Below are 23349 nucleotides of genomic sequence, written 5' to 3' on the forward strand. Positions count from 1 at the left end.
TAAAGAAATCCAAAGAGGATTTATGCTTTTAGGAAAAAAGGCAAAAAGCAAAAATAGCATTCAGGGGCCGGCCCTGTGGCCTAGTGGTTAAGGTTGGTGCGCTCCGCTTTGGCAGCCCGGGTTTGGTTCCTGGGCGCAGACCTACCCCACTCGCTGGTGGCCACGCTGTGGCAGCGTCCCGCATACAAAATAGAGGAAGTTTGGCACAGATGTTAGCTCAGGGCATGTCTACCTCACCAAAAAAGAAAAGAGAGAGAAAGAAATAGAAAATAGCATTCAGGGTTCGTTTCGCAGTGAGCTGTCACGGGGGCAGCTCACACCCTGCGCAGTGAGGGTGGCGCGCCAAGCTCCTTTCCTGGGAACCGCACTCGGCACCTCAGCATGCAGCAGCCACAGCTGTGAACTGTGCCCGTGCGCATCTGTGCTTTATCTCCCTTTATTCTGGGAGGTTATTATTTGGGTCTGGGAATGCTCAAAAATTTTCCCCATATAAATTAATGAAAATTGCTTCTTCACCCTAAGTCATTTTGGCTTCCAAAGGGCTTCATAGGAACGCTTCACCGTTACATAGCAGGGAAAACCTGCGCATACACACAATGGAAGCTTATTCAGCCTTAAAAAGGAAGGAAACTCTGTAATATGATACAGCACGGGCGAATCTCGAGGACATCACGCTAAGTGAAAAGTCAGTCACAAAAAGACAAATACTGTAGGAATCCACTTATATGAGGTACTTAAAGTAGCCATACACACAGATGCAGAAAGTAGAATAGTGGCCCAGGGGCTGCAGCAGGGGAGAATGAGGAGTTATTGTCTAATGGGGACAGAGTCTCAGTTTTACAAGATGAAAAGAGTTACGGCGATGGATGGTGGTGATGGCTGCGCAACGAGGTGAATGCATTTAATACCACTGAACTCTACACTCAAATATGGTTAAATGGCAAACTATGTCATGTGTATTGTAACAAATTTTTTTTTAAAAAGACACCAGTGAGCGGCCAGCTGTGTGTGCGCTGAAAGTTGAAGCTGCTTTAGTAATCTTGGATAGTTTTCCCAAAGTCAGTGTTTGGAGTTGATGGTGAAAAGAAGATAACGCTCATTTATTCCAGAGACATCGGTTGAGTGTCTATAACTGTGTGCTTAGCATTTTGTTCAACTTTTGGAAATAGCTCATCTCTTAAAGATATTTAAAGGTCTGTCCATCTGAGAGGAAGATGGCTGGCAACATACCTGGGTGGCAGTGGTGCGCTCAACTGCCAGCTGTATGTCTCACTCACCCGCTCAGAGGAAACGGGGACCCTCAGCCCGCACAGGTCAAGGGTCAATGAAGGGAAGAGATGAGTGCCCACTGTGCCCCTCATCTTTGGATATGGATGTTTCTGTTTTTCTAGGGCACGACATTCCCTGGAAAAATTGTTCTTATGTTCAAATGGGAATTTGGCTAGTTGTCCCTGTTGGGGAAGTGGGAGAATGCCCCCCTTTTCCTTAAGGTTCTTACGGCTGGTCAAATAATCAAGAGGCAGGTTAGCAGGAGAAAATCAATCAAAGTTTAATAGCATGTGTACACGAGAGAAACCCAGAAGAAACTGAGTAACTCAGCGGTCTGGCCGAGGCTGCCTGTTTAAGTGTCCAGCCACAGACAAGGAGGATGTTGGGGACAGTGATTTGGGGCTTCAAAGAGGAGGAAGACAATTTACATAGAGATGGAACGCCAACGTTTGTTAAACGGGTTTTGCTGGGCCCCAAAAATGGGCTTGTTGGTGTCCTTTTATCACAGTTTCCATCCTGCTACAGCTCTCCCACGGTGCGGGCTCCGTCCTGGAACAGGCCTCCTGTGCTGAAGTCTTTTAGGCAGTTTGGGGGGGTGGTGGGGTCGGATGCTCTTCCTGAGCCTTTGAGCCTTCATTGTCTTCAGCTCGAAATAGTCCGCATACCAGAGTGGCGCATCTCGGGGCGGCCGGCCCTGAACCCCATCAGTTCCATCCTCTGAAACCTCCCTGGAAGTTTCACAAATTAAAAGCTGAGCTGGTGACTGCGGAGAGAAAAATCGAGTTAGTAGCCAAGTGGTAAGAAATCTGCAAAGAGAGAAAAGACCATAGAGCAGAATGAGGATAAACAAGCAGAAAAGGACAAACGGTAGCATATTTCCCCACACTACGTTAAACCGGCTCCCCAATCCTGGAGATAAGTCTGTCCTACAAAATGTGTGGGCTTCATTTATCTGATGGAAAACGTCAATCTTCTCTTTTAATAGATATCAGTTAGATACTACTCGCCCAGTTTGATTCACATAAAAGCAACATTTTTCAGCGATGATGCCCAGGCTCCTCCTTGCTGGGCAGTCTGCGCATCCAGAGCACGTCGATTGTGGAGGACCACAGAGGCTCGGCTGCTCGTCTCTGGCTGGAGTATTCTCAAAGTCTGCATGGTGGTGTTGCACTCTTGTTCCGTCACCCTTCGTATGGGCTGAACATGAACAATGGCAATTTTGGAAGGGAGGAGAAGAGCTTATAATCAGGCTGCAATTAAATGTCCATTAGCAACAGGAATTCCGCAGAAGTTAAGAATCCATGGGATTTCCAAATTGTGCCCACAGCACGGCAGACTCCAAGAGCGTATCTGGAGTCTGTGTAAATAGTGGCAGCTTTTCCTTCTGCTAATGTGCAGGCTCTAGTAAGAGCTATGAGTTCAGCAGCTTGGGCTGATTTTACAGTGGGCAAAGAATAAGCTTCAAGCGTTTCACGTGGGGAAACTATGGCATAACCAGTTATTATGTTTCCCTGGAAATTTCACTTACAGAAGCCATCACAAACCAGAAGTCAGTCTGGATTGTCTAAACGGATGTCCGAGAGATCCTCTCGTGGCGTTGAGACCACTTCTGTAGTTTCGAGGCGATCATGTGGGATGGAGTGGGGCTCTCCATCCTCAGGAGGGGCAGCAGAGTAGCTGGATTTAAAATGTTAGAACGATGTAAGATGACGGAAGGGTTGGTTAAAAGAGCCTGCCCACAGGTGGCCTGTCGCCGTGTACAGAGGCGTTGGGTCTTACGTACTTGCAAGATAGCGGACACAGCATGGGGGACACAGAGATGAATGGGAGAGCCTAATGGTAAAGTACTGGCTTTGTCAATCAGGGTGGCAGCTGCGGCCACCGCACGTAAGCATGGGGGCACACCTCATGCCACAGGGTCTAGTTGGCATGAGAAGTATGCTATAGGGTGCAATTGAGAGGCAAAAGATTGTCCCAGAATGCCTGCAGCAATTCCATTATTTTCATGACAGTGTAGATGAAAAGGTTTGTCAAAATTAGGTAAACCGAGAGCTGGAGGAGTGGACAGAGCTAACTGTAAGGCTTCGAAGGAGGGTGATGCCTCTGAAGGCCAGGAGATAGGCTCTGGAGTGATATCCGGGGGAAGAGCATACAGCGGTTTAGCAAGGGCTGCAGAATTAGGAATCCATCGGCTGCAGTAACCAGCTGCCCCTAGAAATTTGCATAATTGTTTTTTCGTTTTGGGGAGAGGAATGGACAAAATTGACTCACGGCGTTTGGGGGTTGGCTTTGGAATGCCCTGAGATGTCTCATGCCCTAAGCAGGTACCAGTCATTTGCACCCACTGAAGTTTAGATCTGGAGGCTTCATGGCCTCGTTCAGCTAGTGCCCTCAGGAGAGTGAGGGGCCTGTGAGGGCTCCCTGCTCAGTTTGATTACAGAGTCGAAGGTCATCCACAGACTGAGCAGTAGTGGAGCCTTGAGTAAGGGCTGCAGAATCCAAGTCAGCTTTAAGGACCTGGGAAAATACTGAGGGGCCTCACAATATCCCTGAGTCCATGTTAATTGTCTCCCTTTAAACGTAAATGCAAAAAGAAAGTGAGTCAGGGTGCAATGGGATTGAGAAGAGAGCAGAGCAGAGGTCAATGCCTGTAAACCAGGCTGCGTCAGCAGGAACTGACGTCAGGATGACAGCTGGATTGGGGACCACAGGGATTACAAAGAGTTTACAGCTCTGAGGTCTTGTACAAATCTATAGATTTGGTTTCCATCTGAGTCAAATATGCCTTCTTTTTTTTACTGGCAAGATTGGAGAGTTACAGGGTGAGGAAGCAAAAACTAGTCTACCCTGTTGCAAAAGGGGGTCTATTCTGGGTTCAATTCCTTGCTCTGCATCTCCGGAGAGCGGGTACTGGGCTGCTGGTGGAGATGCTTTATTCTTCTTCCAAGTAATGCGCATGGGTTCCGCACTAAGCAACAATCCTGCCTCATCTGCATGTGTAGCCCAGAGACTAATTGGGACATCTTTTAAAGATTCATCCTCTTCAGAAGAATTTAAATCAGGACGAGTTTCTAGCAAGGAAAGTAGGAGACTCGGGGTTTGGTCAGAGGGTAAGGAGATAGAAACACTTTTTTCATTACGATTTATAGTGGCATTAAATTTACATAAATTTCTGCCAAAGAGGTTTGCTGGTGACCAGTCAGAGACCAGAAAGGCATGATGAGTGTTCAGGGGCCTAAAGATCCTGGAGCGGGCTGAGATACGGGCAGTGAAACAGCTGCCCAGAGCCCCCCACAGCCTCAATAGAATCTAGGTGACAGGCAGACGTAAATCCTTCGAACAAATAGTACAGAAAGTTGCATCAGTGTCAACTAAAAAATTCAGTTTCTGATCCTCTATTTTAAGGTTAACGGTGGCTCAGGGGTGTGGCTGAGGATTGGCGGACCCCATCATTTAAGGGAGAAACGCCCCTCAGGAGGAGAAAAACCAGGCTTCTGGGGATTCTGGGGCCAGGCGGGGACATTTTTTAAACTTTCCCTTCTCTTAAGAGCAGGACATTCTCTTTCCCAATACCCTGGTTTCTTGCAAGACCTGCAAGTGTCCGGGGGCCAATAGGGAGGCCTTGAGCGGGCTTTAGTTTACTCTCAGGGTTGCCTTTTTGCTCCTCAAAACATTCAACTTGTGAAGCGAGAAGAGAGGTCTTTAATTCTCTTTTTCTCTTGCTGTCCTGCTGACTATTTTCGAAGAATTGTGCAGCAGCCTCCATTATTACGCTTTACGGTTGCCTGACCAGGCAACCACACTATTTAGAATTTGTTTTTTTATATCAGGAAGAAAGTTTCCAACTGAAGCAGAAATGAGGAGATTCCTGCGCTCTGGGGCTTCCGGGTTTAAGGCAGTGTGCTTTTGGAAAGTTTGTATCAAACGTCCCCCTTCATTCTGAGTACGTAATTCAATTTTTGACCAATTAACTTTGGGAGGAAAGGCCTCTAAAATCGCTCCTATTAAATCAGCGTCTACTTGGGCCACTTTCTGGTCATTTGTAGGAGGATCTGGGAAAGGGTCTGGCCCTCTGTCTCCCCCGTGAGGGGAGTTTTCTCCAGGGGATTGTCTGGCCTGTCTGATAACTACAGCGTAATCCTGGGCTGGAAGAACCCCCCTCAGCAGCCAGTCAAGCTCTCTGTGGGTGGGGTTATGAACAGCCACCAATCTTTCTAATTCCTCTCTAAACTTAGTAGGGTCTTCTGACGACGGAGGCAGGAGAGGTTTATAATACCATAGATCGGGTGCTGTCCAGGGCACGCGAATTCTCTGCAGCGGGGGTCCAGGAGACATCAGCAATGGACACTGCATAGGAGCCCCTGAAGCTGGCGGAGCCCGAGGACAGAGCCTTGGAAAGTAGGAAGATTTACAAGGGACAGCAGAGTAAACCTTTCTGCTTTTTCTGGCCGCTTCTGCCAAATTCGCTTCCTGGCTTTCAGCATTTACACAACTAACCTGTACGCACCTCACTTGGAGGTCAGGCCTGAGTGCCCCCGGAAGTCTTCTTGAGAGAGAAGTTAAAGCAGGCAGCTGAATGCCCTGTGGCGAAGCTGGAGTCCTAGGATCTAAGGGAGCTGGCTGGGGACCTCAGTCCTGAGGGCGAGGGTTTGAACCCGGGGCCCAGAGATCCAACAGACGTTCTGGGGAATCGGGGACAGGCAGTTGGGGACATAGGGGAGCACAGGACGGGGGAGAAGGAATTCTCATTGAATTCACTTTTTAATCTTCGCTCTAAGTCTGACTTCTGTTCTTTTAATTTATTGAGAGATTCCTTAAGGCTAGCCGTTATGCTTTTTTCCGTTTTCTTTTCAATTTGATCTTCCCATAAATACCAATAAGGCAGCTGCTTGTTATGAGAGCTCTCTAAAACAGTTTTCAAATGTAGAAGTTTTTCCAATTCAAACAATCCATCGTCTGGCCATTGACGAGTAGGATCTCTGTTTGTATATTTACTCCAATAGTGACTCAACCCAATAAGCCTTTTTAAGGAAAGATGCAGAAGTAAATTTCCAGGCTTAGGATAAACCTTTACCATGGACACAAGAGGCGTCCCTGGAGAGGGCACGGATGATGGAGCCCCCATGATCCAAAAGTTCACTCCCAGAAATATTCAGAGAAAGGAAAGACCTTCGTTGCACAGGCGGTAAGGATGGTGTAGCGAAAACGGTGTCTCTGGTCCCCCACGAGAGTGTGGGACGCCTCCAGTCACAGACCCACTAATCCGTGACACGGGGCAGGTGCTACTGGAATGGGATTTTTCCAGCACTATCCAGCAAAGAAGGCTGAGACAACAAAGCCCTTATGGACTTGGCCCTTTATGACAAACTCCCCTGAGAGCTTGGCACAGCCAGACAGAGAGAGCTCGGAACCCCAGTCTGTTTGACTGGCCACCAACGTACACCCCGGTAAATGCACCTTCTATATGGTGGAGACCAAGGAGAATATTCTCACTGGTCAAGAAGCCAAATTCTCAGGACACGGAACAAGAAGGAGGGAAAAGCATCATCCGTTTTTTCGGTTTTTTCCTCACATGCACAACGACAGCTTCAGCTAAGCCTCGGGTCTCTTGGAGCCAGAATAATACCCAGGAGGGAGGAGCTGCGGGGCTGGGGGTCGTGTGTGCTTTGCAGAGTGCCTCATCGTTGCACGGACATTTCCTTGAAGTTGGTGGGGGCCCGTTCTGTGACCAACTCACCCTTCTGTGAGAGACTTCTTGAGGTGGCGAACACCCTAGTGGCTCTTAACTTCTCAACTTGTGCCCACCAAATCTGTGGTGTTTTTGGCTTCCAAGATTCCCCTGGCAACAGCTTTCACTTCATGTGCACACTAATCCACAGCAAAGTTTGTCTAGGTAGACGATAGTCGGTGAGACCGCAAACTCACCAGCCGCTGGGGCCGCCCGGACAACAGGCTTGTAGGGCCTATGCCTGCGTCCTGCCCTAGGGTATTTCCTTCTTACGACACATGACACAAAAGACAGCGACAAAAGAGAAACACAATGGCTATCTCTGGGAGGAAAAGAATCAATAAAGCCAAGAGTACTCTACCAAACTGACAAATAGAAATGGCAAGCAATAGGATATATTGGAGTACATGAGGAAGCCATTTGGTATAAAGCTAATTCGGCCTGACTTTGTTTTTTTCCAAAAGGGCCTGACCGTGGCTGTTGAGCACACATTGTATATCTGCTTTAAAACATTTACTATGGCCAGAACAAAGGCCCTTGAGACAAAGGTGCAACTTACCCCCACATTGACATTTCCTTAGGGATAAGCATTTTTCCTTAGGCTAGGAACTGATGACTGCACTTACCTTTGACCACGCAGCTCACCTGTGACAACCCAGATAGAGACAGCAGCCTGCCACCCTGCTGTGTCCACCGAGACAGCAGACCTACCTGCTGTTTCCATCAATCGCTGTGCCTACAGAGCAGTCTCCCGACTATTGTAAAAGGGACATTTCAATCCTATGTGAAACATCCTGTTTGGGGTATATAACCACTCTGTGCACCCCACTTCTTTGGTGCCCTTTCCTCCTTTGGGAAGAAAGGCCCCGGGCCATGGTCCTCACGTTTTAGCTCAGAATAAACTCTCCCAAATTTTCATTTATAGATTGGTTGTGGATTATTTTCGTTGACAAAATTTACCAGAGTCACAAAGAAACTCGTTTCCCAAATATTTTCTCCTGCCAACCTAAATTTAGAGAGAAAAACTTCTCACCACTTGCTTCCACCGGGCCCCACAGATAGAGATTCCAGGAGGCTGATGTGGTGAGAAGTCTTACTTTTTGCTGGCTTTCGTCAGGTGACCCAGGATGTCCTCATCCGCAGTGGCCCCAGGAGGAAGCAGTTCTTTCAGCCAGAAAAGGCAGCTTCCCAGCCAGTGGGGCTCCTGCGCATGACGCCAAAACTGTTGGGGAAGTGGGAGAATGCCCCCCTTTTCCTTAAGGTTCTTACGGCTGGTCAAATAATCCAAGAGGCAAGTTAGCAGGAGAAAATCAAACAAAATTTAATAGCATGTGTACACGAGAGAAACCCAGAAGAAGCTGAGTAACTCAGCGGTCTGGCCGAGGCTGCCTGTTTAAGTGTCCAGCTACAGACAAGGAGGATGTTGGGGACAGTGATTTGGGGCTTCAAAGAGGAGGAAGACAATTTACATAGAGATGGAACGCCAACGTTTGTTAAACGGGTTTTGCTGGGCCCCAAAAATGGGCTTGTTGGTGTCCTTTTATCACAGTTTCCATCCTGCTACAGCTCTCCCACGGTGCGGGCTCCGTCCTGGAACAGGCCTCCTGTGCTGAAGTCTTTTAGGCAGTTTGGGGGGGTGGTGGGGTCGGATGCTCTTCCTGAGCCTTTGAGCCTTCATTGTCTTCAGCTCGAAATAGTCCGCATACCAGAGTGGCGCATCTCGGGGCGGCCGGCCCTGAACCCCATCATCTGCCAATCTAGTAACCGCCTCCACTTGGTAAGGAGGAGCCCAACATAAATATTAGCTCAGCATTCATTTCACCGGAATGTGTGATCTAAATTTCCAGTGTATGATGAAACTTTCATTGACAAGGACGGACAGGCAAGGCCATGCACTGACTAGTTTTTCTGGACAGCCGTGGGCTTTTCTCCCCTGGGAACAGTGCAGTTCTCGAAGACTGATTCCCATGGGAGGTGAGGGAGCAGAAGACTTAGGGGAAAGCCGAGTCGGTGCTGCCCCCAGGCCCAGCCGGACGGCTGCCTTGGTGACTCAGTCTGGTTTTGTGCTTCTGGAGCTTTTCACACTGAGTAGGACAGAGAAGACGTTCCAGGCCTTGAGGCTTCCCTTTGCGTCAAAGGTCAAAGAAGGCAGTCAAGGGTTTCCTATTATGTTAAATATACTTACGCGCTTCCAGGAACGGACGGCCTGGAGTATTTGTTCAGGCTATTGGGCAATTACCCGAGCATCTTTCCTAAATTTCTCCATTGTAATTCTTAAGAATGTACCTTTAAATACTAGTGGCATTGAACACCCCTTTTTAACTCCTGCCAAGCTTAATTTTTTATTTTGAATATTATTCTTTGTTCTAAAATCTATTTTATTTGATATTAATACGGCAAGCTGCTCTCTTATGTTTGCCGTTTACATGGTTTATCTTTTTCCATCCTCTTACTTTCAATCCATTTGAGTCTTTGGATCTAAAACGTCTCTCTTGTAGAGAGCATATCTTTGATCTTGCCTTTTGATCCTGCCTCACGATCTCTGCTTTTTGATTTGGAGTTCTTAGTCTACCCGCATTCAACGTGATGATTGATGTGACGAGATTTCTATCTGCCCTTTGCTATTTTCTATATGTCTCATGTCCATTTTCTGTATGTCTATATATTTCTATATGACACACATATAGAAAATATGTAAGACTTTAAAAAATGTTTTTATTGTGGTAATATATATAACATGAAAGTTGCCATTGAAACTATTTTAAGTGTGCGATTTAGTGGCATAATTATTTTCACAAGGTGTCTCATGTCTTTTTGTTCCTGTTTCGTTTTTATGTCTTCATTTTTTGTTGAATGAATATTTTTTAATACATTTTTTAATACATGAAAAATTTTTAATACGATTTTAACTTCTGATTTTTAAAGATATTTTTTAAAGGTATTTTTTAGTGGTTGCTCCAAAGATTACCATATGCATCTTTAATTTATCACAGTCTACTTCAGGTTAATGCTGACTTAATTCTGGAAAATATGGCAACTTTACCCCAATGTAGTTCCATTTCCTCCTCCTGGCTTTGTGCTGTCATTATCATATATATCACATCTGCACATGTTAACCCAAAATAAAGTGTTGTATTATTTATTTTTTATCTATTTCTTTTTTTTTAAGATTTTATTTTTCCTTCTCCCCAAAACTCCTCAGTACACAGTTGTATATTTTAGTTGTGGGTCCTTCTAGTTGTGGCATGTGGGACGCCTCCTCAGCATGGCCTGACGAGCGGTGCCACGTCCACGCCCAGGATCCGAACCGGCGAAACCCTGGGCCGCCGAAGCGGAGTGCGCGAACTCAACCACTCGGCTCCAGGGCTGGCCCCTATTATTTCTTAAATTATTTTATGTATTATAAAGAAATTAAGAGAAGAAAAGAAAACACACCAATCACAATTTTGTTTATGTATCCACATATTTACTGTTCCCACTTCTGCCATCTCCCCCGTGGGTCTCAGCGCCTATCTGGGGTGGCTTCCTTTTAGTCTGAAGGAGCACCTTTGGTATTTTTGGTAAGGAGGTGTGCTATCAACACAATCTCTGTTTTTATCTGGGAAGATCTTCATTTCACCTTCATTTTTGGTGAACAGTTTTACTGGTTTAGAATTCTGGGTTGACACATTTTCCCTTTCAGTACTCTGAATGTGTCATCCCACTGCCTTCCGCCTTCCGGCGTTTCTGAGAACGTCAAATGTGCTTTGCTTTGTGTTACTCCTGTTCTTTTCGTTGCTCTTCCCCTGGACATGAGTTGCTTTTCTCTTTTGCCTTCAAAATGATCTTGTTCTCTTTGTGTTTAAAATTACTTGTAGTTTGTTGAGCTTTTGAATCTGCAGGTTTTTCAGAAAATTTGGGAAATTTTCAACCATTATTTCTTCAGATATCTTTCTGCTCTTTTCTCCTCTCTTTCCGGGCCTCCCGTTACAGGTATGTTGAGATTCTTGACACTGTCCTGCAGATCTCTGACCTGTTTCTTTTTCCTCGTTCTTCAGATTGAGTAATTTCCATCCATCTATGCTGAAGGCCGCTGACTTTCTTCTGGCCTCTGAGAACTGCCATAGCGTCTCTCTAGTGAATTTAGTGCTGGAATTGCACTTTTCAACTCCTGAATTTCCATTTAGACTTCATTTTCAAATTTTATTTTCCCATGGTAAGAACACAGCATGAGATTTTCCCTGTTAAATGTTTAGGTGTACAGCACATAATTGTTAATTGTAGGGACAACGTTGTCCAGCAGGTCTCTAGAATTTATACACCTTGCGTAAGAGAGACTGGAAACTCATTGACTGGCAACTCCATTTTCCTCTCCCCACGGTCCGCTGGAAACCACCATTCTACTCTCTGATTCTATGAGTTTGACTATTTTAGACACATCAGTTACGTGGAATCATGAAATATTTGTCCTTGTCTGTGACTGGCTTATTTCAGCTAGCATAACGTCCTCAAGGTCATCCATGTTATTGCATATTGCAGGATTTCCTTCTTTTTTTAAGGCTGAATAATGCTCCATTGTATGTGTATACCACCATTTTTTCTTTGTCCATCCCTTTGTCAATGGATATGTAGGTTGCTTCCACATCTTGGCTATTGTGAATAGTGCTGCACTGAACGTAGGAGTGCTAATGTCTCTTCAACATCCTGACTTCAGTTCTTTTGGATAAACACCCAGAAGTGAGATTGCTGGATCATATGGTAGCTCTGTTTTAATTTTTTTGAGGAACTCTGTACTGGTTTTTTTTTTCCTGAGGAAGATTAGCCCTGAGCGAACATCTGTGCCCATCTTCCTCTTTTTGCTGAGGAAGATTGTCCCTCAGCTAACATCTGGTGCCCATCCTCCTCTCTTTTGTATGTGGGACGCCCCCACAGCTTGGCTGCTGATGAGTGGTCTAGGTCTGCACCTGGGAACTGAACGCGGGCCACTGAAGTGGAGCACTCGGAACTTAACCATTAGGCCGTGGGGCCAGCCCCCGTACTGGTTTTCATAGCAGCTCTACCATCTGGATTCCCACCAACAGTGCACAAGGTTCCAATTTCTCCACATCCTTGACAATACCTGCTGTCTTTTGGTTTTTTGATAATAGCCATCCTAACAGACGTGAGGTGATATTCTGGTTTTGATTTGTATTTCCCTAATAATTAGTGACATTGAGCATCTTTTCAAATGCCTGTTGGCCAATTGTATGTCTTCTTTGGAGAAATGTTTATTCAAATCTTTAGCCCATTTTTAAATTGAGTTACTCTTTTTTTGCTACTGAGTTGTAAGAGTTCCTTACATATTTTGGAAATTAGCCTTTTATCTCATGTATGGTTTGCATAGACTTTTTCTTTAAGACCTCATTTTTCAGAGCAGTTTTAGGTTCACAGCAAAACTGAGGGGAAGACACAGAGATTTCCCATACGCCCCCGGCCCTCATGCACAGCCTTGTCCACCATCAGTTCCCCCCAGACGGGGACATTTGTTGCAACTGATGAACCTACACTGACGGTTTGCGCAGACTTTTTAAATAATTTGTTTCTTTATTGAGAGTCTCTGTTGATTCAATGAATCAGCATTCAAAGACAATGTCTTCGTATTTTCCTTAATTTTTTGAACATATTTATAAGAGTTGCTTTGAAGTCTTTTTCTATTAAATCCAACATATGGGTCCATTCAAAGCCAGTTTCTATTGGCTGCCGCTTCCCCTCGATGTGGGCTACACTTTCCCATTTCTTTGCATGTCTAGTAAGCTTTGGTTGAAAATCGGACATTTTAGGTGATACAGTGTGGCAGCTCTGGATTCTATTTTATTTTCTGAGGTTCTCGTCCTTTGGAAACTTGCCTGCACTTAAACTGAAGAATCTCTCCTTCTGCGGTGTGCGGCCACTTGTGTGTCTGCTCAGCAGTTTTTTTAAAACTCTTGTTTTTATTTTTTCCTGGGGGTCACCCCTGTGTCCTCCTAATGTAAGAGTCAGCCAATGATTTTGGCAGAGGTCGTGACCAAATGCTTGTAGCTGCAGGACTCCCACCCTCTGCTGATCAATCTGTGTGTGGGTTGGGGAGCCCCGTCAAGCCTTCCTTGGCTGTCAGATTCCCTGGGCTCTCCTGGGTCCCTCCCATTCATGCATGGCTCCCTAGTTAGCCAGAGATGTGTGGAGAGCATACCTCAGCTCTTCTAATTTCTGGCTGGTCTACTGCTCACCCCAACTTGGACTGGAAGCTTGGGCTAGTAAGGCTGCAGGTTTTCCTCACTCATTCCTAACTGAATCCACCACTTTCAGCCAGCAAATCTGTAGGTTTTGCAGCCAGGCCACGCTGGAAATCCTACCACCTTTGCCGGCCAAGCTGGGGGTGCAGGAGTGGGAGTGGCTTCAGTTAACAGGGCCACAGCCTCCTACTGCCCCCGTTCAGCTCCAGCAGTGTCTCAGAACTGACGCTTCCCATTTGTCATCGGCCTTTGCTGGATTCACAGGGCCCTGAGGTGGTTGTTCGTGACTGTTTTCCCCAGTTTTCTGTCTATTTTTTGCAGAGAGGAAGTGACTGCCTCTTTACACTGCCATAACAAGAAGTGCCTCTCTTTCTTTATTATCATTTTAGATGAAGAAAGCGAGGCTCCAAGTGATGAAGCAACTGGCCCTAGCCCATGCAGCCGGGAACTGGGGGAGTCAGAATTAAACTCAGGGGCTCTAGTTTAAAAAAATCAGTTTTACTGAAGTATAATTGACATACAAGAAGTTATACTTACTAAAACCATACAATTTGACAAGTTTTAACATACGTATGCCCGTGAAACCATCTCCACCGTCAAGATAACAAACACAGCCATCACCCCACATCTCTTTGTAACCCTCTTGCCTCTCCTCCTGTCTCTAGACAGGCATTGATCTGCTCTCCGTCACTATGGTTCGCATTTCCTAGAATTTTATATAAAGGGAATCATACAGTACGTATTCTTTTTGTGTGGGTTTTTTCACTTGGCATAATTGAAGTTCATCCACGTTGTGGTATATATCAGCAGTTTCTTTCTTTTTATTGCTAAATAGTATCCCATTGTATAGCCAAGCAAAAGTTTATCTATTCGTGAATGGGCATTTGTGTCGTTTCTAGGTTTGGGTTATTACAAGCAAACCTGCTATGAACACTTGTGTACAAGCCTTTGTATGGACCTGAGCTTTCATTTCTCTAGGGTTATACCTACGAGTGGGATAACTGGATCCTATGGAAGGTGCACATTTAACATTTTTAATAAACTTTTGTATTAGGAATAATTTTAGACTTACCAAAAAAGTTTCAAAGTCAGCAAATAGAAGTCCCCTACATCTTTCACCCAGTTCCCCTTATCGTTAGCATCTTACGTTGCTGTCGCACATTTTTCAAAGCAAAGAAACTGACGTTGGCACATTACCGTTAAACTCTAGACTTGATTTGGATTTCAGCAGTTTTTCCACTAATATCATCTTTCTATTCCAGAGTTCTGTCCAGGGCACCACACTAGATTCAATTGTCCTGTCTCTGCACTCTCCTATGGTCTGTGACGGTTTCCAAGTTGCTCCTTTTTTTTCATGACCCTGGCAGCCTTGGAAAATCCCGTGGAATGTGATAACACGTCCTCCACTCTGGGTTTCTGATTTTTTCTCATGATCGAACTGGGGTTTTGAGCTTTGGGAAAGAATGCCAGAGGTGAAGCGCCCTCTTCACCACATCATCTCAGGGGGACAGGACATCCACGTAATGTCTCTGGCGATGTTAACTCTCACTTGGGTAAGGTGGCGTCCACCAGTTTTCTCCGTGTAAAGCTTATTTTTCTGCTTTCCCTACCACAGTCACCAAGTCCAGCCCGCCCTAAAGGAGTCTGCCTCAAACGGGCAGGAGATTTAGTTCCCCTTCCTGTGTGTGGGGCTATCTACATATATTACCTGGAATTCTTCTGTAAGAAGATGTGTCTTCTCTCTCTCATTTATTTAGTCACTTATTTATATCAGTACAGACTCTGACAGCGAACCTGCAGTGATTTGCTCACCCGTCACACAGCAAGTCATCTCTGACACCGGGTGGAGTGGGAGAAAGTAGGAATTTTATTGCAAAGCGCTGAGCAAGGAGAGAGGGCAGCTAATGCTACGATTCCGAACCCGCCAAAAAGCTACAGGCAGGGCTTTTCTTTGGGGTTTTAGGTAGGGGAGGGGGAGCACATGGCCTTGGGGCTGAAGTTCCCAATCCTCCGCACAGGAGTGCCTCTCGTTCGATGTGTTGCACGTGGTGGATTTTTAGTCTTCGATGTCTCAAGTTTACAACCAGTCATTTTAGCTTCTCAATGTCCCTGCAGGATGCTCAGTCCGGTGGACTTGCTAGTAAGCTCCTCTCTTAACTGCGGCCTCCTGCTCTTCTGCAAGGCGAGCTCAGAAACTGGTTATTTTGTTTCCCACATCATCCTGTGAGTACAAGGCATAGTCTCACCCTAATCCAGGGAAATTTCAGCTCCTTCATCCTCAATTTCATCATGTTTATTTATTTTGTACTGGGGTTATTATCCAATACTGTTATTTTGTTCCTCAAATTTTTCCAGTTGGGCCACTGGGAGTTCTTTCAGGTTGGCACCTGTGTCCTTTGTACATGCTGCCATCTTTCTGTTTTTTGAGTACTTCCTTACTTTCTGGTACTACAAGATGCCTCAAGCTCATCTTATATTTTCCCTGCCCAGTCCTGGAATCAGTCATTTCTCCAAGGACCTCTAGTTCCCTTTACTGGAGAGTGGGACTTAGAAACCAAGATCTGGGAGCTAGGTGTGCTCATTCCTGCTGGCTTTCATTGCTTCTGGGCCTCCCAAGGGACTGAAGTAGGTGTTATACGTATGTCAAAGCTGACATTTTATGTCTATTAATATACATATTAAGCTAAACCTGAGTTCCCACTGCTGTCTCTGACTCCCATCCAGTCCCACAGGGATCGTTCCGGCCTTTCCCCGTGCTTCTCTCCATCTTCTCTGTCCAAGAGAGAGTGCCCTGGCTCCTGCTACCTGCCAGCCAGTTACTAATTCTTCAACCCTAGTGCACGTGTACAGTAGCTTCAGGATTGTTAGCCTGTTGTCCCCTTGGGAAATAAATGCACTAACTAGGGGACAGTGTTTATGAGCAGTTCCTTTTGTGTTTAGCCTACAGTTTCCAGTCAAAACATGGTTTTCCAGCTCCTTCTTTTCCTCCATCCAGGGTTTTGATTTTTAACAGGTGAAGTCAGGGAGACCACCAGCCGGCTACAAGAAGGACACTGCAGAGTAGGCTGTCATCTCCAGGTAAAGCCCACAGGGAGACGTCGCTTTTGCCCTGAAAATTCCTAAGCAGGATTCAGGAAAGAGGAAATACGAAAAATTCTTACCCTTTCTTTTCTTTTTTCTCCCTGTGGAAATTAACAGCCCCTCCCAAGTGATACAGTGGGCCCAGTGCTTGCTAAGTCAAGACCATGGACTTCTCCCTGTCCACTCTGTTCACGCGGGGAGCAGAACAGGCACCTTCAAACAGCAAAACATCACACTGGGAGGGTCAGAAGAAACACGAAGGGCCTAACGCTGGACTTGGGGCCCGTCCCCATGACACCACTGCTTCCAGCACTTTGGGTTCAAATCCTGCCACCAGCTAAGTGTTAATGACATTCTTTCTCTCTGTGTGTCCAGACCCTTCTCCCAGCCCCGCACCCCCACGGCAAAAGGGAAGGAGAGAACCGAGAGGTTCGCACTGCTTTGTCGCCTCCGAAGGGAGGAGGACCGGGCTGTTGCAGGCTTTGCGGGCAGCGGGTGCTGTCGGGGTGGTGGGCGCACAGGGCAGTTTCCCGCCACGGCGGGCGGTGCGCGGCAGGAACGGCCGGCGGGCCCGGTGCACGAGGCACGAGGCAGGCGCGCAGCACCGAGGCCCCCGACGGCAGCGGTTGCCTGGTGGCCGCCGCCTGGTGGCCGCCGGGCGCGCAGGCGCCGTGGGTGGTGGGCACACGTGGCCCGCGGGGGCGCAAGCGCGGCGCGTGCACGTGGCCGGCGGGCGCGCAGGCGCGGTGGGGCCACGGGCGTCCTCGGCGGCCGGCTGGCATGGGGCGGTTACGGTGGCAGGTGGCGGCCGCGGCGGCCGTGGGCCTCGCGGTGGCCCTGGAGGCGCTGCCCTCGGTGCTGCGCTGGCTGCAGGCCGGGCGGCGGCGGCGCCGGCGCGAGGTGCTCTTCTTCCCGTCGCAGGTGACCTGCACCGAGGCCTTGCTGCAGGCGCCGGGCGGCGCCGGACCGCCGGGGGCCCCCGCGGGCTGCCCGTGCAGCCTGCCCCACGGCGAGAGCTCGCTGAGCCGCCTGCTGTGCGCCCTGCTGGCCGCCCGCACCAGCCTGGAGCTTTGCCTGTTCGCCTTCTCCAGCCCGCAGCTGGGCCGCGCCGTGCAGCTGCTGCACCAGCGCGGGGTTCGGGTCCGGGTCGTCACCGACTGCGACTACATGGCCCTCAACGGCTCGCAGATCGGTCTGCTCCGCAAGGCAGGTAGGCTGGGGCAGAGGTCCGAGCAGCTCTCTGGGGAGGGGCCCCAGGCGCGGAGGATGATCTGACCCCCGGGGTCGTAGGAGGAGGGGAGATTGTCGAAGGTGGATACTTGGGGGCCCGGGTCTGAGGACAGGGGACACCCGGTTTCTTTCTCGTGGTGGCCTTGTGAAGTCAGGATGGTTTCACGCCAGAGAAGCTCCAGGGCTGTCTGTAAAGAGCCCTACTTGGGAGGGGCGGGTCTGTGCAGAGGGGCTTAGGCCCTGGATCTGAGTGTGAACCCCAGGCAGGGAGCGGGCTGTGTGTTCCCAGCTAGTGGAGAAAGGTCTGGGCGATTCCCAGAGGCCGGGGCCTGCCTGGGGACACCTGGAACGTGGACGGAGCCCCTGCGATTCCCCACGTTTCCGGGAGCCACGCTGGCCTTGGGACTCAGTGGGAAAAGGCTGTGGCAGTGCCAGCTGATGTTTTGACTCTTGCAGCCGGAACTCAGGATGGCTTCGTCTGACAGCACTCAGGAAATGAAGGGCCAGGCTGCCAACAACTCTGCGGGCCAGGGGGACAGGCTGGCTGAGAGCCGGAGGCCTGGCAGTGCCCTGCTCATGGGAGCAGGTTCTCAGAGGGCAGTGGAGGGCTTCAGGCCTCAGGGACTAACAGAAAAAGCCATTTCACCTTGAACCTGCTAGTGAATGTCATGCTGGGCCTTCTGAAATGAATACAAACAATATACTCAGAAGTGGAGCTAAAATGTCTAGTTGGTGAGCAGTTAATCTGCTTCTCCAGCTGCAGGACGGGGAAGACTGGCCCACCTCTCTCACTGGAGTGGGGGCAGATGAACCGGGAGACAGGAATAAGTTTAAGATGGTCTAAATTGAGACCCTGGCTTACCTGTGAATTCTTTGCTCCATCCTTCTGCCTTGGTGTCGCGGTGCGTCCCGAGAGCCCCCTCCCTGGCGTTCGTGCGTCAGTTGCCTGGGGTCTGAACCTGGCGCCTCCCTCGATCCCTCGGGCACCCAGGAAAGCCGCTCCTTCGCCAGCCTCTGACCTGTCAGCTCTGGTAGCCCATGCCTGGAAGGTGCGTGGAGCCGGTGAGCGCTGTCCTAGCTGTGCAGCACCCTTCACGGCCTGTTACAGGGCACACGCATGGGCCTCTCGCTGAGCTGGGAGGACGCGGGGGCGCCGGGAGTCGGGCTCAGCTTCCGGACTGTGCTCAGGGCTCTCCAGATGAGAAGGCACGTGAGTCCTCTGGCGCTTGTTGCATCCCATGTGGGCAGAGTTGCAAACTTAGTTAAATATTGAGGATGTGCGTTTCCACTCTTCCTGGTGGTCACGCGTTGTCCTACATCTGCGGGTCCTTTTCATGGGACAACTTGGATAGGCCTGGGCCTTTTAGTTAGCTAGCTTCTAGAGAATTGTAGAGCCTCAGGTTTGGAAAGGGCACTGCCAGCAGACTGCATCTAAGGCTCGATTCCCCTCTGATGGCATCCAGCCATCACTCAACTGTTTAAGAAAGAGATCTGTGTGCTGTGTTGGCCAGGACTGGTTCCAGGCACTGGGCACAGCGGTGAACGGTCCCAGTGGGGAAGCTGACTGAAGTGTGAATATTTAGGCAGGAAGAAGGGTCAGGAAACGTAAAAAAGTAGTGTGGGAGGCCTGGGGTGGGTGGGGACAGCAGCTTGGGGGCGTGTGACGGCAGAGCAGAGCTTCGCGCTGTCGGGGGTCAGTGGAGGGGGAGCCTTCTCATTTGAGGAGCAGCAGTACAGATGCCAACTTCATGTGTCTGAGGACGAGCAAGAGCACCCCTGTGGCCAAAGGTGGAAGCAGTAATGAGGAGAGGCCGGGGGCACACAGGCGTGTAAGGCACGCAGGCTTAGGGGGCACACAGGTGAGTAGGGCTGGCTTCATGCAGGGGTGTTTGGACCCCCTTCTGTGAGGTGGGAAGCCCTTAAGGGTTGGTCAGCAGGGCAGAAGGGACAGAAGGCCTCGCTGAGGTTGTCCAGGCTGCTCTGAGGAGCTTGGGTTCCGGGCAGGAATGGGTGATGTGGGATCAGAGTGGGAGCTGGGCGGTGGGTGGCAGAGCCTGCGGCAGTGTTGGAGGTGGTCAGGAGTGGTGGGATTCGAGATCTGTCTGGAAGGTCGAGCTGACGGGCTTTGCTGGCGTGTGGTTACTGGGGTGAGCAGGAGTGGTGCTGGGATCAGGGGGCAAGGAGGGCGTGGTGTTCAAGGCAGCGCTGCTGGGCAAAATACAGGGTGCCCAGGTAGATGTGAACTTCAGGTAAGCACTGAGTCACTTTTAGTCTTGGGACTAAACTTCAGAGGACATACTTATCTTCAAAAGTTATTTGTTGTTTATCTTGGACATCTTGTATTTTTGTTTGCTAAGTCTGGCAACCCTATTGCAAACCAGCTATTTTATTTATTTTTAAAAATTTTTTTGCTGAGGAAGATTGGCCCTGAGCTAACATCTGTTACCAATCTTCCTCTTTGCTTGAGGAAGATTAGCCCTGAGCTAACATCTGTGCCAGTCTTCCTCTACTTTGTATGTGGGACGCCTCCAGAGCGTGGCTGCTGAGTGGAGTAGGTCTGCACCCAGGATCCAAACCCACGAACCTGGGCTACCTAAGCGGAGGACGCGGAACTTTAACCACTCGGCCACAGGGCAGCCATTTTAAATGTGTCTTTTAAATCAGATTTCTAACGATCTCCTTGTAGATACATATCCAGGCAAGCATTCTTCAGGGTTGACGCCCAGGTGGACCGACAAACAAGGTCCTGCCCACCGGGAGTTTGAAAACAGTGGGGGAGGGAGGGGGCAAATAGTAAAACAAAAGGCAAGGATTACAGGATCTTTGCTGAAGGAAACAGGGCCACGTGAGGGAGAATAATTCGTTTTTATATCAAATAGGGCTCTTCGTGCCTCAGAGGTCAGAGAGGTTGGGTGCAAGCTGGGAGCTCACCTGGCCAAAGCTGACTGGCTTCAGGGGACACAATTCCCTCGCTTCTGCGCTCCTCCCTCGGGCTCGTGCTCTCTCCTTACAAATGGGGTGTGTTCCGGCCTGGGCGGTGTCTACAGGGGCGCCCCAGTCCTGGGCAGCAGTGAGAGCTCAGAGGCAGGGTAACCCAGCAAACGGTCTTTGCTCAGTGGCCTCTGTCTGCATTGCTGACTGGTCCTCCTGGAGCTGGCCTCTCTGAACGGCCATGCTGGTTGCTTTAGACTCCACAGGCAGCGTGGGGACCTCACCCCATCCCAGGGCTAGGTGCAGGAGGGCTGTTTCCAGGAAGTTGAATGTTAAGAGAGCAGTATTTCCATGTCTGCCATGGTCCCTACTGCCCTCGCACCCCTTCGGACTGTGTGTGCCCCTCCCCTGCTGGAATGGTCCGCGTTACCCCCTGGTCACTGTCGGGCTCAGCGGCCACCACGTGTCCGAGCATGACAGGCTTCCCCTTTCCCACCAAATCGGAAACAGACAGCAAAATCAGTAGCTGCTAGACATGGTCCACACTGGGGGAGGAGCTCAGGTGCTTGAATGAGGAGTGTTGCAAGAGGCAGTAATGAAGGTTGCCTTGCCCTTTTGCAGGTATTCAGGTTCGGCACGACCAGGACCTCGGCTACATGCATCACAAGTTCGCAATAGTGGACAGGAAGGTGCTGATCACCGGCTCCCTCAACTGGACCACGCAAGCCATTCAGAACAACAGAGAAAACGTTTTGATTTTGGAGGATGAAGAGTATGTGAGGCTTTTTCTGGAAGAATTTGAGCGCATTTGGGAAGAGTTTAACCCTACAAAGTATACCTTCTTCCCACAAAAGAAGAGAAGCCACTGAAGCTGCGCCGTCGCTGCCGTCCGAGGTGGCGGGGAGAGCTGGCGCGGGCGTTTCGGGACCTCTGGGCGGAACCAGCCGGAGCTGCCTGTGCCCCGGCCGGACGCGGCTGGCCCTCTGAGCCCTCAGGCCCAGAGTCTTGAGGGGCCCTCGGGGTTGGGGAGCCTGCGCCTGACTTCTCGTTGCCTGGAGCGTGGAGCGGCCTGGCGAGGCTGGGCTCCCCCACCGCAAGCCAGTTCAGCTGCAGCTTCTGACATGTGGCGTCCATGGACCCTGTCTGGGGCCCGGGTTCAGAGTCGGCTTCTCCTCCTGCCCCACGGAAGAGGCCGGGCCCTGTTTTGGGGCCGAAGAGCCGACTGGGTCTCCTGATTCTAGAGTCGCCTGTCTGGCCTCCGCCAGGCTGGCCTCGGCGTCCCCAGCGACGCTACTCTTCTCTGCTGCACTGGCTGCTCCCCGCGCAGCATGGCTGGAGCCTGGGACCGGCGGGACGTTGACAGTCTCTTCGTCGCGCTGTCACTAGCTCTTTGGTGGCTGGTTGGTGGCCTTGAGTCAGAAGAGGGAAAGGAAAGAAGTTAGGAAGGGAGCCGAGAGGGGAGCGCCGGTGGGCGGGAGCAGGCCCCCTTTAAATGACCCACGAGACGCGCGTGCACCCCCAGCAGCCCCTTGTCCTCTCGGGTGGACGCGCGGGCTGGCGGGAAGGGCGGGAAGCAGCCAGAAGCTGCTTCTGTTTCCAGAAGTTATGCTTTTAATTTGAACCTTCTCACCTTCAGGGGAGTTGTGTTGTGCATTTAGAAGTGACTTTGGCTTTAACAGGAGCGGACTCGGCTGGTCACACTCTTGGCTCAGTGTCATCATTGTGAGCCGCCCGTCTCAGCCCAGGGTGCTGCCCTCGCAGGTACTCAGGAGAACAGGGATCTGACACCTGTGAAGTGTTCCAAGTCTGCTTTGGCATAATATGTATCTTTAGATAGAGCTAGCTCAAACATCATCTGAGCAGTTGTTCCCGCCTTGTCATATTTCCGTATGTGACATGCTGTGTGACCCGTCCTGAGGTCCACGTGGCGTGTCTGTGGGTGTCACACTCCTCATCCCGCCTGGGGAGACCAGTTAGTGTTGCATGTTTTCCCTTTTTAAAGTTACCTTTGATTTATGTTGTTAAGCAAGTAAACTCAAGTTAATATTTCTTACTTAATTGACACTATAAAGTATAGTATGTGGATTGGAAATCACAGGAAATGGTCTGCAGTAAACGTGTTTCAGCATCTGAGCGTGTACCCCAGCAGTGCGTGCTCTGGAAGCGCTCAGGAGCAGCTGCCGTGCGTCTCCGGAACGGCGAGGCTGTGTGGCCTTCTCGTGTGTTTGAATAAATGTGTTCTTACTCTGGAATCTTAGTGCCACATGTCTTGCCTTTTGCTCCATCATTCAGCTCATGGCTGCTCTTTATTAAACAAATACAGCTTTTTTAGGGGGGGCAGTATACAGCTAATTAGCAACCACTGGTCAAGATACGAGCCTCTCAGAGAGGAGTCGGGTCTGAAGGTGGTGCCTGGGGACCTCCTCAAGGGTGTTCCAGGGTGTCCACGCTGATTGGGGTACGATTTCCAGCCGTGTTCCTCTCCCCTCACCTGCCTATGGCGGGGCACACGTGCAGCCCACGCCCCCAGTGGTGCTGGGTCTCTGCTGTGATCGCACCCCTTTCTTCTAGAAGCCGGCTGGGGTTCGAACGTGGAGCACGGTATCAGATGTATTGGTGACGGTATGCAGGTAATCTAGTCGAGCTCTCTACATCCATCTTTTAAAAATGGTGAAATGATCTCATCTCATTTTTTATTTAACATAATTTTATTTACACTGTTTATTTTATTTTCATCATCTTAGCAGGGGTGGGAAATTGAATCTAACCAAGTTTCAGATAATAGTTAACCTTTCTGTAAAGAACTTGCAGTAAAATGAAACCTCCTGAGGGCACGGGGCTGAGGAAGGGTGGCACTAAAATCCGCCTGCGAGCCGGACC

The 23349-nt window shown here is 49.4% G+C and overlaps 1 protein-coding gene and 1 long non-coding RNA gene across 2 annotated transcripts; one reads left to right on the forward strand and one right to left on the reverse strand.

Moving 5' to 3' along the window:
- Positions 1 to 1527: 1527 nt before the first annotated feature.
- LOC139074175 (uncharacterized) lies at positions 1528 to 21099 on the reverse strand. Its single transcript, XR_011523709.1, has 3 exons — positions 20470 to 21099; positions 18401 to 18580; positions 1528 to 2032 (listed from the first exon to the last, which is right to left on the reverse strand). It is a non-coding gene; the product is annotated as an uncharacterized lncRNA (long non-coding RNA).
- Positions 16723 to 22721, forward strand: PLD6 (phospholipase D family member 6). The gene is made up of 2 exons (XM_008543006.2): positions 16723 to 17518; positions 21091 to 22721. The coding sequence occupies exons 1-2, from the start codon at positions 17089 to 17091 to the stop codon at positions 21336 to 21338; spliced, it is 678 nt and encodes a 225-aa protein (XP_008541228.2). The 5' UTR covers positions 16723 to 17088; the 3' UTR covers positions 21339 to 22721.
- Positions 22722 to 23349: the final 628 nt, after the last annotated feature.

Source organism: Equus przewalskii, chromosome 10, assembly GCF_037783145.1.
Source record: "Equus przewalskii isolate Varuska chromosome 10, EquPr2, whole genome shotgun sequence".
Taxonomy (NCBI): Eukaryota; Metazoa; Chordata; class Mammalia; order Perissodactyla; family Equidae; genus Equus; species Equus przewalskii.

Bases quoted from the DNA above. Each gene is read 5' to 3' on its own strand.
- PLD6 (XM_008543006.2), top strand. From the start codon at position 17,089: ATGGGGCGGTTACGGTGGCAGGTGGCGGCCGCGGCGGCCGTGGGCCTC. The intron at 17,519-21,090 runs GTAGGCTGGGGC...GCCCTTTTGCAG, and splicing joins CGGTCTGCTCCGCAAGGCAG to GTATTCAGGTTCGGCACGAC.